Below are 14163 nucleotides of genomic sequence, written 5' to 3' on the forward strand. Positions count from 1 at the left end.
AGAGTTTTTTGATATCTAACATTCTCAATACTTAATTATTTTCAAGATAATACATTTCTTGCTTAATTTACAATGTGTGCTTTTCTTCCGGTTTCTTACTTTTTCCTAGAATGCAAAGAAAAGGAAAAAAAGTACATTATAGATAAAGCTTTAGTTTAAATGGGGAGAAGGACACAAACGGATTTTTTCTGTGAAAGCGATTTACTCTCATTGCCAAATCATCATTGCTTATATTATTCGATTTATAATACGTTAACTGACAGGTTATAAATAAATAACAAATTATATATAAGAGGAAAAATAAATGTAAGATTATAAATAAATTATTTGAATAAATTCTACTTAATTGTTGTTGGTTATTGCCGTAAACAATAAAAAATTAATAAGTTTGTAATGATATTAGTAATAATATTGAATATGAGTATGTGGCTCCACAAGCATGAATTATTCATATTTTAATTATTCATATTTTTATTTCCTTAATACATTTAACTCTCTAATTATTTATTGTAAATATGATAATATTCGACTCTTATTTGCCCTGTCAATTAGATAATTTTATTTATTCCTGTTCGCTTGAAATACCGACCAGCTACTTTGAAAAGGTTCGAATACGTCCAATCACATTGACAATAAAAGATAAAGAAAAGATCTATGTATTCTTGAGACGCAAATAATTTTGGACAATTGAATATTAATATAAGCGTGTCCTTTTTCCTATCTATATAAATAATTTTCGATCGTAATTATCATGAAAAAAACTGAAAAACACATCAACACATAAGAATTTTGCGATCGCAGGGAGTGAATACATCTAATGAATGTTGTTACTATAGATGGAGGTGTTACAACCGCCTTTGGCAGTTGACACCCTATGCTGGAATTTGCTTTTGCGCCCAGTCATAAAGGTTGCTAATAGCGAATTCGATTGGACGCACTCAGTGCGCACTAGTGCAATTAAAGCCGTTGTACATAAAATAACGTAAAGAAATGTTTATAAATAAACATAGAAATCGATCAAATCATGAAATACTCAGTATATTTTATTGTACTATTAGGTAAAATATGTATTTCATAATTTTAAATATTTGTATTTCATTTTTATACTCAAATTAAATCAGTGCGGCAATCACAACGGCTTTAATATGCACCAGTGCGCACTAGTGCTTCCAATCGAATTCGCCATATCTCTGAAGTAGGGATGATCGATCTAGGCAAAACAATGATTTTTTTAATCGACCTGAATCGCAACCGCGAGTATCGATTCACCAAAAAATTGAATGTCAAAAAATCGATTCGACAAAGTTCGATTTAAATAATCTATGCTAATTGCATATTATAGCCCCTTTTGTAAAAATAACAATTTCAATGCATATGGCTGGTCACAAAAAAGTTGCAACACTTTTTTTTTCGATGTCTTTCGAAACTCATCTTTGCTTGTAGAGTAGTTGAATGTAAATGATAGTGGCTCTATAAGAACTAATCGTTCGGTGAACAAGCTGCATTCTGAAACTCATGGAAAAAAAGTGTTACAACCTTTCTGTGACCAGCTGTACACGGAAGATCGAAGAGAGAGGTTTCTCTCTGCTCGTACAATTTCAGATACGTTAAGGGGATCTTAAAGCAAAGCTCGAACTCCAACAAAATAACTAGATGTCGCTGTTTTTCCAGCGATCGACATATCTTTATACAGGTATACTACCACACCAATATATCTCACGCAACCTATGATACATTCAGTCGCGCGTTCGTGTCAATTTTCGTATAACAAATTCGTCGCGATAAAGCATCTATAAGTGTAATTCTAAGAATTCGACGTTATTTGTTCGTGCAAACAAAACTACGTGTTTCACTATTTCGTAAGTATATTTTACAAAACTTTCGTATCAAGCAAATGTTGTCACTTGACAGCTTGAGACGCCATGTTACACTAAGAAATGGTAAAAAATATATCAATTTCGAAATTTTTGGTCGGCATAAACTCCCCTTCACAAATACGTATTAATGCGTATACTTTAATCCTGGAAAAGGATTTTCGAATCTGTGAAAGAGAAAAAAAGTATTTGTTATACAAAAAAATTATATGATTTAGTCGATAATATACACGGCTTTAGGATCTAGGGTCGCGTGAGTCTCAACTGTTACTAGGGTCGCGCCGGTCCCAACTACCACTAGGGTCGCGAGGGTCCCAACTGCCGCTAGAGTCACGCGGGTCTTAACTGCTGCTAGGGCTGCGCGGGTCCCAACTGCTACTAGGGTCGCGCGGGTCCAAACTGCTGCTAGGGTTGCGCGGGTCCCAACTGCTACTAGGGTCGCGCGGGTCCCAACTACCGCTAGGGTCGCGCAAATCCCATCTGCCACTAGGGACGCGCGAGTCCCACCTGCCGCTAGGGTCGCGCGGGACCCAACTACCGCTAGGCAAGTGTTGTTAGGCGAGTCACCTTTTAGCGCATGCGCATTGCAGCGTTAGTAAAATCCAATAACGTACACAGAATAAATTTTAGTTCTTTAAGTCTTCGTTATCGGTAAAGATATAATAATTATATTTTTAAAATATGAATTAATATTTCATTATTAAAACAAAAATTTAAATTAAAAATCTTTAATGACTGTTAAAAAAGAAAAATATTTATTTAATTTTTTTTAAATTTTTATACCTTGTCTAATTTATTTCTATATGTACTTAATCTAATATTAATTTATACTTTAAGTATATGATTATTGTCTCCTTACGATTGAAGAGATGATTTACTCGAAGTTATGAAATTTATTTCATCACTATTCATTTTAAGAAGAAAATACATTTAGCCTTAAACTTGTATCTTCTTTTGCTCATATCTTTGGTTTTTTATCGAAATTTTTCTCATTTTATAATCCTTATTGATTTTCCAAAAAAATATATTATATACAATATATAATCTATATACAAGAATTATAGATACGTCAAAATAGGGCCTCACGGGATCTTTATAAGTTTGACATTAATACAGCACTGATGGTATGTCCAAATGCGCATGCGTCAAAAGATGACTCGCCTAACAACACTGGTGGGTATAAAGAGAGTGAAGCCAATCCTGGTTCTCCTTCCTGATTGGTTCCGCCATTTTATTGTTAGTTAGATTAACTGTTAGTTAGAGGAAGACGACGTTAGAAAAAGAAAAGGTTAGGATGAGGAATTATTTGTTGTAAAATGGCGACTTCCGGTTAATTGGTTTCACTCTTTTTATACCCACTCTAGCGTGTGTGTGTTACAGCGCCGCACCACGATAAATGACTGAACTTATAGGCATGGAAAAGTGACGTTTTGACGACAAAATTTGTGTTGCATGCTATTTCCTTATTATTTGCTTAATTGTAAAAATGTGACTTGTTTCATTCTTGTCAAAATCGTAATTATTGAAGAAAATAAAGTTGACTTGGAATTTGATATGTAAAAGCGTATTTTTCATTCGTTTCTAACAGCTGTCAGACCGTGCGTTTCTGCCCGAATGTAGGCTCACTTTACGTGTTTTTTATAACCATTTGCTGACTGTCAAGGGATGAAAAGATAGTTTTGTTTGATTTTTACAAGTGTTTTAAAGCGATCTCGTCATTTAGATTTATCCAAATTGTTTTTATTTACAAATGGCATGCAACATGAATTAATGTGTCATTCCTCGCTTCTGACGTTACGATTCCAACATGGCCGCGGCGACTACTCAGGAGCCTTAATGAAAAATAACTTTATTGTGGTGTTTTGAAAAGCTTTTGACACCAGCTATTAAATTCTGGCATCAAAAGTAGGATGTTCTATTTAAAAAAATCAATTTGACCTTGACCTGACCTTAACGACGCCATCCAAGGTCAAATCAGTGATACCTTCTTATGTCCCTCTCCGAATCATACAACTTTTGTTTGAAACATTTTTCCGTGTCTATCATAGTTTTCAAGAAATCTTAATGCGTTATTTAAAATGGGACACCCTGTATATTCTTGTTAAAAAACAGAAATCCGATAAAATATGCGTCAATAGTAATTTGCAATTTATATTTCGATACATTTGGCTCAAATTACTTAGTGCTTATTTGATAATGAGACTACTTTTCTTTTTACGAGGAAATGATATTTTCATCTCATAATCATTACTTACCTCATAAACAATTTGTTATTTTTACGTACGAAGTGACTAAAGTCCTGTTGCAAATTATAATGTGGTACGCAACATTCTCAACATCGATCAATTTAATATATACGAGTATCTTCCACGACTTATATACATTTGACAATCTCAAATTATCGAACTGACAATCCGGTATTACCGTAATCATATTGATTACCCATGTCACTTTCTTCTTCATACAAAACCGTACAAAACAAGGGGAGCTAAGTCGCGATAGTACATTGCAAAATAATCCACGTACGATATGAATCCGGAAATGGAAAAATACTATGCCATCAATAAATTATTTTTGTCACGAATCGGTGCTTGGCCGTATCAGCGAAGAGTACTGAAAGTGTTCTTACCGTGTCTCTTATCAACGATGCATTATTCTACCTTCGTAACTCAGGTAACATGTCGTATTATAATAATTTCAAATATAATTGTGCAGATTTTTTAAGTGAATTTAATTCTCTCCTTATATTAAAAAATATATTTGTAACTTGTACTTTAATATTGCCTATGTCATTGTTGATTTTTAGGTGCTTCTAATATACGATACTTGGGGTAATATAGATGTTACCATTGAAGCTATAAGCACCATTATTTTTATTTTTGCTGCTAGTACAAAGTTAATTAATATCGTTGTGAATAATCACAAAGTAAGTATTATACAAATCAATATCGGTAATATGTATTCGCTATTATCATCATTTTTTGCATTATTGATCAGTTTCGACGGTTATTACAACTTATGTGCGAACACTGGGAGCTTTTTAATAGCAAATTCGAACGTCATATCATGAGATATTACGCTAGTATCGGCCAAAAAGTGACAAAATACTTTGCAGGTACAGGAATAAAATTTTTTAATCTTTACAGATAAATCATGATGTATCAGAGACTATTGTAATAGCAAAAATCTTATGTTCAACTTTTCTAGTGTAAATATATCTACAGAGTGATCTATTGATTTTTTAATATCTATACTTTAATACTTTTATATGTAGAATAATTAGAGGAATCATATTGTGTAAAAAAATCATACAATTCGATTTAAGAAAGTGGAGATGACCTTCATATCTTTTTGGCGCCTCCACGTGGAAAAAAAGCATGACCAAAATACGTCCGATTTGAAACCGTCCCACTTTCATTTGAAACATTTTTTCCTATCTCCAAAATTGTGGACGTTATTTGGGTGGCCGGTCTTAAGTGACTCACCCTGTATACACAGAGTGGCCCATGTAAAGTGTTACAAGCTATTATCTCTGAAAGTGTGTGTCAAATGACTAATATGTTCAGACAAAAGTTTTATGATTTTGAAGAGAGCATAAGATGGAACCATTTGTTTGACCTTGGGTAGCGTTGTCAAAGTGAGAACAAGGCTACTTTGAATTTTTTAAATGGAACCCCCATTTTTTATTACATTTTCTTGTAGCTTATCTCGAAACCTTTTCAAAACTATAATAAAATATTTTTTCATTAAGTATTTTTTGAGTTATAAGGTTTCGAAAGTTACAGTACAGTCGGTATTAGCATTATGCAAGTTGTCCTACCGATGGTTAAAACCTCTTGAATGTTGTTCAGGATCATATCCTGGATAACATTTGTCAAGATCAAGGCCATTGGAGATTATTCCTCTTATTTTCATTTTTGTACTAAAAATTTAATTTTTACGTAAAAATGAAAATAAGAGGTACAACCTCCAATGATCTTGATCTTGACAAATGTTATCCAAGACATGATCCTGAACAACATTCAAGAGGTTTTAGCCGTTGGTCGGACACCTTGTGTAATGTTAACATGCCGGCAATATTATAACTTTCAAGCCTCATAACTCGAAAAGTACTTAATGAAAATGAACCTAATTTAGTGTTTTGGAAAGCTCTCAAGATAAGCTACAAAAATATATAATAAAAAATGAAGGGGTTCCAGGGTTGGAAAAAACCTGGACTTTTTAAAAAAAAACTCAACCCCCCCCACTGGGTTTTATAGGGATTTTGTTGGGTTTTATTGGGGTTTTTTTTGGTAAAGTTGATTATTTGATATTTTTTTTCTCGTAATATTTAGTTTACGTTGTATTTATCATTATTCACTACCTTATTATTACTACCTTATTATCACTACCTTAACTTTTATATGCAGAATGATTAATGGGACCATATTGTATAAAAAAATTATACAATTTCGCTTAAAAAAATGGAGGTGACCTATATATCTTTTTAGCGCCTCCACCTACAAGAAAGACAACATGGCCAAAATACGTCTCCCTTGAAACCATTCCACTTTCATCTGAAACATTTTTTCCTATCTCCAAAACTGTGGGTGTTATTCGGGTGGCCGGTCTTAAGTGACTCATCCTGTATATATCTTAAAATTGATATATGTAAAATTATATCACTTCAGTTATAGTTTAGTATACATATATTTATTAAATATTTATAAATACGTCCCTTTTACGTGTTTAAAAAATTTACTTTTCTACAATTCCAGTAAAACCCAAAAAAACTCACAAATTGCGGGTTTTTTTAAGTGGGTAAAACCCAAAAAAACCTTTTGGATTTTTTTGGGGTGGGTAAAATAACTCTGGGGGGTTCCATTTAAAAAATTCAAAGTGGCCTTGCTCTTACTTTGACAATGCTACCCAAAGTTAAACAAATGGTACCATCTTATGCCCTCAAAATCATAAAATTTTTGTTTAAACATATTAGTTATTTGACACACACTTTCAGAGATAATAGCTTGTAACACTTTACATGGACCACCTTGTATAAAGAGTCTTTTTTAATTAAAATTAATTTTTTCAAAGTCTAAAATTTCCACGTATTTTTACAAAATATTTATGGAATTATAAAATAATCCTGTTGAAAAAGAAGTCTTTTAACATTTAATACAGTTAATAAGTCATATGTTCCCTTTGCAGTATATTTTATCGTCTTAACAATATTTTATTTGCTAATTCCAATGATACCAAGAGTCTTGGATGTCGTAAAACCGCTGAACGAGTCGCGGCCATTGGTATACGTATATGCGGCTGAATACAGAGTAGACAAAGAAAAATATTATTATCCAATCTTACTTCATTGTTACGCTACGAGTTTAACTACCATAATAATTCTGTTCACCATTGATACTACGTATATAATGTGTGTGTTGCATGCTTGCAGTTTATTTATAGCTGTCAGGTGAATAAAATTAAAATAAGATCTCATACTTATATTTTTTACTAACAAGTGTTTCTAAACATTTTGCTTATTTTTGGATGAACAAACTAAAAGTAAAAATCGGTTCGATTAAAATTATATGCTAATTAACAATGTTCCATTTCAAAGCCATCGTCTTGAAAATATTACTGGTGAAGCAGAAACTAAATCAAACGACAACAAAAAAAAATATATAGGAAAGCATTATCATCTATTGATGGAGAAACACGGTTCTACTGGCAATGATTATCATGAATTGATTATGTGCTTGAAAAGACATCAACTTGCATTAGAGTTTGTATTATATGTAAGGTAATTGGGGGGAGGGGGGAAGACGCTACACTTAAGCCTTATTCTTGAATAATTTCTAAATAATGTTATTGAATTAAATTACGAAAAAATATTATTTATATTTTAGAGACCTTTCTTTATTTACATAAATTTACAAATTTAACGTTTAATATTCTATATTATTGGAAAAAATTGATATGTCATACCTTGTAAAAGTGGCATCTTCCTCGTATATACATATATGGATAAGATGCCTCTTATTGGAGAAGATGTCACAAACAATTAAATAATGTAATCTAATATAAACTTATATAATTTACTTATTTACAGTCCATACAATCAAGAGTTTAAGTTATAAAAACACATAAAAGTATGATAAAATATAAATTGAGGAAATATGAAAGAGTTATTTAGGAAGTAAATTGGACATACTTTTATTCGTTTAAACAGCATTTCATTAACTTAAAATATTTTGAATTATATAAAGCATCCAACATTTTAATTCATAAAGTAAAAGTTTCAAGCAGGAAAAATTGTTTTGTATTCACTGTCATCTTATCTCCAAGTGTAAGAGGAATATTTAATTGCTTTTACGCATATAAGAATATTACAAATTATAATCTATATCAGCCACATGATCGCCAGAGAACACTGATCAAAGCCATATATCATTCGCTCTATTTTACAGTAAGCATCGAAGTACAAACCTTAGCTATTAGCATACCAAATATTACAAAGAGCATGTTTCACGACCGATCTTTTCATATTTTGTATAATCTTTCCCAATCGACATTGACACGAATATGTTCAGCTCTGCCGATAACTGTGCAACTGTTTATCACACGTTTTTGCACAATCAGTATGGCTAATGCGCGTTTTATAAAAAAACTATAAACGAAGTAGCGTCTTCCCCCTTGTGGCATCTTCCCTCGAATTACCTTACATTTCTGTTGTTCATAATAACAATCTATTCGATAACAATAACACTTGATATTACGATATTCACTAATCACTCGATCATTTATATTAAATTATTTTATCCGATCTTTCTCTCTTTCTCTCTTTTTCTTTAGAAATGTCCAAATGTTTAACTCCACGTTCACTCAAGCAACATTCATTCTTCTATCTCTGAATATGCTAATTCTGAGTATGATCGGAATACAGGTGTGTATTTTAAGAAGTACGTTTATCTCTATTGAAAAATATATTGTATAATACGATACTTAAATTTTGCAGCTTATTAATAACCTGGAGCACATCAATGAGATAATAAGATCCATTTTTGTAATTTGCGCTGTGTTTACTCATCTCGTATGCATGTGTATTCCCGGACAATTCTTGATAAATCAAAGCGCAGAAGTTTTCGATAAGGCGTAAGTATTTGAATTTTGTATAAAGTGGATGCAAACAAGAGAAATATTTAAGATCTTACGATATTTAATAATAAATTATTGTATATTATCTATTTAATTACAACTTTTTAAATAAAATTTCGTAATTTTTTCACAATAATTTTTAAAGAGATGCCATAAGCCTTTTATGCATAATTTATCGATAATATCCAATTTTATACGATTAAAATAATTTTTTTGTTAATTGTAACATTTAATTTAAATCATAATATCAATTAATATTAAAATTAATGTCAATTAATATTAAAATCCATAAACTTATACGTAAAAGAAATTTTTGAAACAGTGAACGACGATGCTCTCAGTGCTTTTTAACGTTATGTAAAGTTATCACGTATATAATTATAAATGACTTACATTTACATTGTCGATAAAAGAATCGATCAATTTCATCATGCATTTTATGTTAGATACAATTCAGCATGGTATACATTTTCCATAAAAACTAGAAGATTATTAAGAATACTTCTTTATAGAAGTCTCTTTCCATGTACACTCACAGCTGGAAAGATGTTTGTTCTGTCTATGACTATGTGTAGTTCGGTACGTCTAATTTATATAATATATACCATATATATATATACACTGCCGTCGAAAAGTTTCCGGACATGGAACTTAAAATTGCATAATATTCAGGTAACTCGGTAAAAAATCATCGCAGACAAAAAATAAAACAGCATTTTAAAGCTTGAAACTTATACTTTAGCATGCTTTTTATTTTTTTGTCTGCAATGATTTTTTATCGAATTACGGTGACCTGAATTTTATTTCCATGTCCGGAAACTTTTCGACGGCAGTGTATATATAATACTTAGGAAAAATATCTTTTATAATTCTATATAACATTGTAATAGATTGATATTCAATTTTAAGGTGATGCAAACTGCTATGTCATATTTCGCGACCTTTTTATCCATAAGATAAGGATGCAAATTATATTATGTGTATCTTTACAAAATTATTATATTTAAAAAAATCATCAGCAGTCATTGTATTTTATAAAGAAAGAGTGATTATAATCATCATAATAAAGCGACGTATCTCACATCAGAAATAATATGAATATATGTATGTATCTTATTTCCGATGTCTCGCGAAAAAAAGAGCTAAAGGATATTTTTTACTAACAAAAAGTATAAAAAATTTTTAAATTATATAGATATATTTATTCACATATGCACCATATCCGGTATTTTTTTGCTCTATAGAATAAGTTTCATAACTTTGATGTTTCATATAATTCATGATGTTTCACATACGAATTTTGTAATGACACAAAGGCGATGTCCCCTTCATGGATCGATTAAATAATCACCTTTCACTGTGAACGTTTTCAAGCGTTTCGCGACTTCCCGGAATTATCATAATATATTATTTTTACTATTTCCCGTTCGATCTATTTTCCTAGAATTAAATATTGTTTTTAACAAGAGTAATGTGCAAATGTTTTTACTTAAATATATACAATACATTAATACACTGTTTCAGAAATAAATTTTTTTGTCAATCTGAAAAGATTATAAAACCATGGAGATGCATATGAAATACTTTGAGAAAAAAATGAGGTACTTTTGTTTCCTGTTTTTGATTAAAAATGAACATTCACAAAACCATTAAAATCTTGTTTTAGAAAATATATTCATTGTCAGTGGTATATTATAGTGTGATAGTAGCATCAATAGAGAACGTATTGTTTATAAAAACCAAATTGTTTATTATTACTGTTGCAAAAGATATTTGTAATTTTACAATAAATACTAAACTAAGAATATGTTATCATTTCTCGAAACTTGTACGTTTATAGTGACAACGTCCAGTTTTATGAAGAGACAAAAGACATTCGACACGTTAATCGATACGGTCTTAGTCATGCACTTCGTGGCACCGAGAATATGAAATAATAATACGAAGTGTCTTCAAAGCTTCAAAGCATATAGTGATAATATTACAAATTCTATACATTTCGTTTTTTCTTCTAAAGCTATAATACTGTATTGATATTACCACCATACTTCGTACCTTTAGTATATTTCCCACATAACGAGGTTTTAACGGAATACTAAAGAAGGTACTAAGAAAAAAAGAAGAGAGAATGAGAGAGAGAGAGAGAGAGATCGGATGAGATGGATACTGCTATAGCGAGAAGAATATTTACGGATTCTTATTCAGTACAACAAAACAATGGATTTCTTTGACATGCGCTATTTTAGGATTAACAAGTGTTCTTCCTGTCTTTCATCGGTCTGTGGCCATATCAAACACACTTCATAAAACTTCTAATTCAGTCGTTCGCCATATTTGACGTTACAATAATGTATGCGCCGCAGGTAGTTCACTAGATGATACATTAATGATATTACTCCTTAAAATCTTTGGAGTAGAATGTACCTCTAAAGAGTGAAATCTTACTCTTAAAAATTGACAATTAAGCCACTTTTTTTCAACAAAATGACTCAATTGTTATTCTTTGTCACTTTTTAGAATTAGATCCCACTCCAAAGATTTTAGAGAATAGAGTTAACGAATTTAAAGAAAATATATAAATTAAATTGTATATAAAAAAAAGTTTGTCTGACATATACTAATTCAAATAATAGTTGTAGTCTTTAAGTGTCACAGAAACAATTGTTTATCCGCGAGTTTACATTTCATCCGAGTATTATGTGAAATATAATCAACGCACCATATATTCATTATTTATATTATTAGATTACATATATGTTCAAGCATGTAGATGATTTCGATAACATGTTCGAGCTCATGCCAATTTTAGCTGGCACAGTAACATGTATTGCAAAAATCATTAGCCTGACTTGCAATTCCGAAATAGTAAGTATGATTATCGCATCAGATCGGCTTATGAACGAGTATCTCTTCAATTTAAGGACCTTCTGCAACATATGCAAGATGACTGGAACAATGTATTGACTAGTGAGGAAACGCAAATTTTAACGCATTATGCTGAAAAAAATCGAAAGCTCATGTTGGCATATTCAAGTATGAAATCAATTTCGCATTGGCAAATATCGGATTTATATGAATTAAATATTAACAATAGAAGATCCGACATCCTTGATAAATTAAAAAATATATAAATATTTTAAACACGTATGGTTTAATTAAATATTAAAGTAAAGACGAGAAATGAAAAAGAAACTCAGAAATAACAAATAAATAATCGCTAGCTTTAATAAATTTATAATTATGAATTAAAATAAGTATTTGTTTTATTAAATTTTTTAAAATAGTTATTTGTTTTGCGCATTTTAATTTTTGTTAAGAAAAAAAGAAGTATTTTATTCCTTTTTCTTTGTTAGTGTAATCGGATTTGTATTCTGGAATTAAATTATCATAATTACAATAAATAATTAGAGTTATATGTAAGAAAATTAAAACGTGAATAATAAAAACATGAGTAATTCATGTTTGTGGAACCACATACTCATATTCAACATTATTACTAATATCGTTACAAATTTATTAATTTTTTATTATTTACTTCAAAAACCAACAACAGTTAGGTAGAAAATATTCAAATAATTAATTTTTTTGTCTTAATTTGTCATTTATTTACAACTCGTCAGTTAACGTATTATAAATTGAATAATACATGCAATAACAATTTCGAAAAAAATTGTTATGGACTAAGCACTATAAAAAAATTCTATTAGTACTAGGTGAGAAGAGATGGAATGTCAAAGGGTTTGCCAAGATTAGTTCGATTTTTTTTTTTATGAAGCTTCAAAGTTGAGTACAAAATGAATGAAAATTGATTTATTTTTGTCTACTTTATCGAATTTTTGAAAAAACTATTAGCTTGATCACATCACCGAAGCGCGCATTTAGAAATATAAATAGTTCTAAAAATCATTAGTTGTTGTATCTTCGATTTTATCAACTCTGTCACATACTTTATGAGACTACCAAATATCGCTTAGCAATGCATCTAATTTTTTTCTTTTATACTATTTTATAGCAAGCTTCCATTAGCATAGGTACTTGATGAAAGCACTCGCCATGTTTATCTCATTCTGATGCATGTTACTTATCAAAGTAATCAAGATGGTAGTGTAAAAAGTGTATTAGGTTCATACGAGTACGTGTTTTCTCGAATCCAATCTTTGTATCACTGTAAAATTTGTTTAAATTTAAGAAAGCTGAAGTTTTCTTATAATTATGAATTTCTAACTAATTGTCTGGATATTTCTAGTTCTTAATTCTAATTTCAGTATCAAAATGTTCAGACAATGTCTGAATATTCAAGCATTGAAATTAGAAATATTCAAACAACTATATTGTAGCTAAAAATTCAGAGAAATGTAGCTAGAAATTGATACAATTATGGCTAAAAATTCAGACAATATTCTGTCCGAAAATTTAGACAATGTGACTGTAATAAAACTTCAGATTTTGTTTGAATTTTAAGGAAATTTTTTACAATGATGCCATGAAAGTAATATTCGAAAACTTTTTAGAATCGGTCAGCAAATTATTAAGTTTCATAGCTGGTATATTGAGAGCATTCGAGAGAATAGATGTTTATATGAATCTAAAAATATACTCCCTTCTTCATTTTCATTACTTTGATAAGGAACATGCATCAGAATGGGTTAAACATGGCGAGCGCTTTCATCAAGTATCTATGCCAATGAAAGCTTGCTATAAAATAGTATAAAAGAAAAAAATTAGATGCATTGCTAAGCGATATTTGCAGGTAGTCTCATAAAATATGTGACAGAGATGATAAAATCGAAGATACAGCAAATAATGATTTTTAGAATTATTTATATTTCTAAATGCGCGCTTCGGTGATGTAATCAAGATAATAGTTTTCTCAAAAAATTCGATAATGTAGACAAAAATAAGTCAATTTTCATTCATTTTGTACTCAACTTTGAAGCTTCATAAATAAAAAAATCGAACTAGTCTTGGCAAACCCTGTGACATTCCATCTTCACTCACTTAGTACTAACAGGATTTTCTTGTAGTGCTTTATCTGCAAAATTTGTGTCCACTGTGTAATGATTTAGCAACGAGAGTAAATTGTTTTCACAGAATAAAATTCATTTGTCTTCTTTAAAGATTTATCTAAGTACTGTTTTTTCCGTTTCTTTGCATC

The 14163-nt window shown here is 30.4% G+C and overlaps 1 protein-coding gene across 1 annotated transcript in view; it reads left to right on the forward strand.

The window, feature by feature from the left end:
- LOC108730201 (RCC1 and BTB domain-containing protein 1) overlaps positions 1-3091 on the forward strand; it is a 6539-nt gene extending 3448 nt beyond the window's left edge. The window contains exon 10 of the mRNA XM_018459760.1: positions 2939-3091. Within this exon, the coding sequence (XP_018315262.1) occupies positions 2939-3091 (153 nt within the window). The remainder of the gene's footprint in view (positions 1-2938) is intronic.
- Positions 3092-14163: the final 11072 nt, after the last annotated feature.

This window comes from Mycetomoellerius zeteki, unplaced genomic scaffold, assembly GCF_001594055.1.
Source record: "Mycetomoellerius zeteki isolate Tzet28-1 unplaced genomic scaffold, Tzet1.0 scaffold86, whole genome shotgun sequence".
NCBI lineage: Eukaryota > Metazoa > Arthropoda > Insecta > Hymenoptera > Formicidae > Mycetomoellerius > Mycetomoellerius zeteki.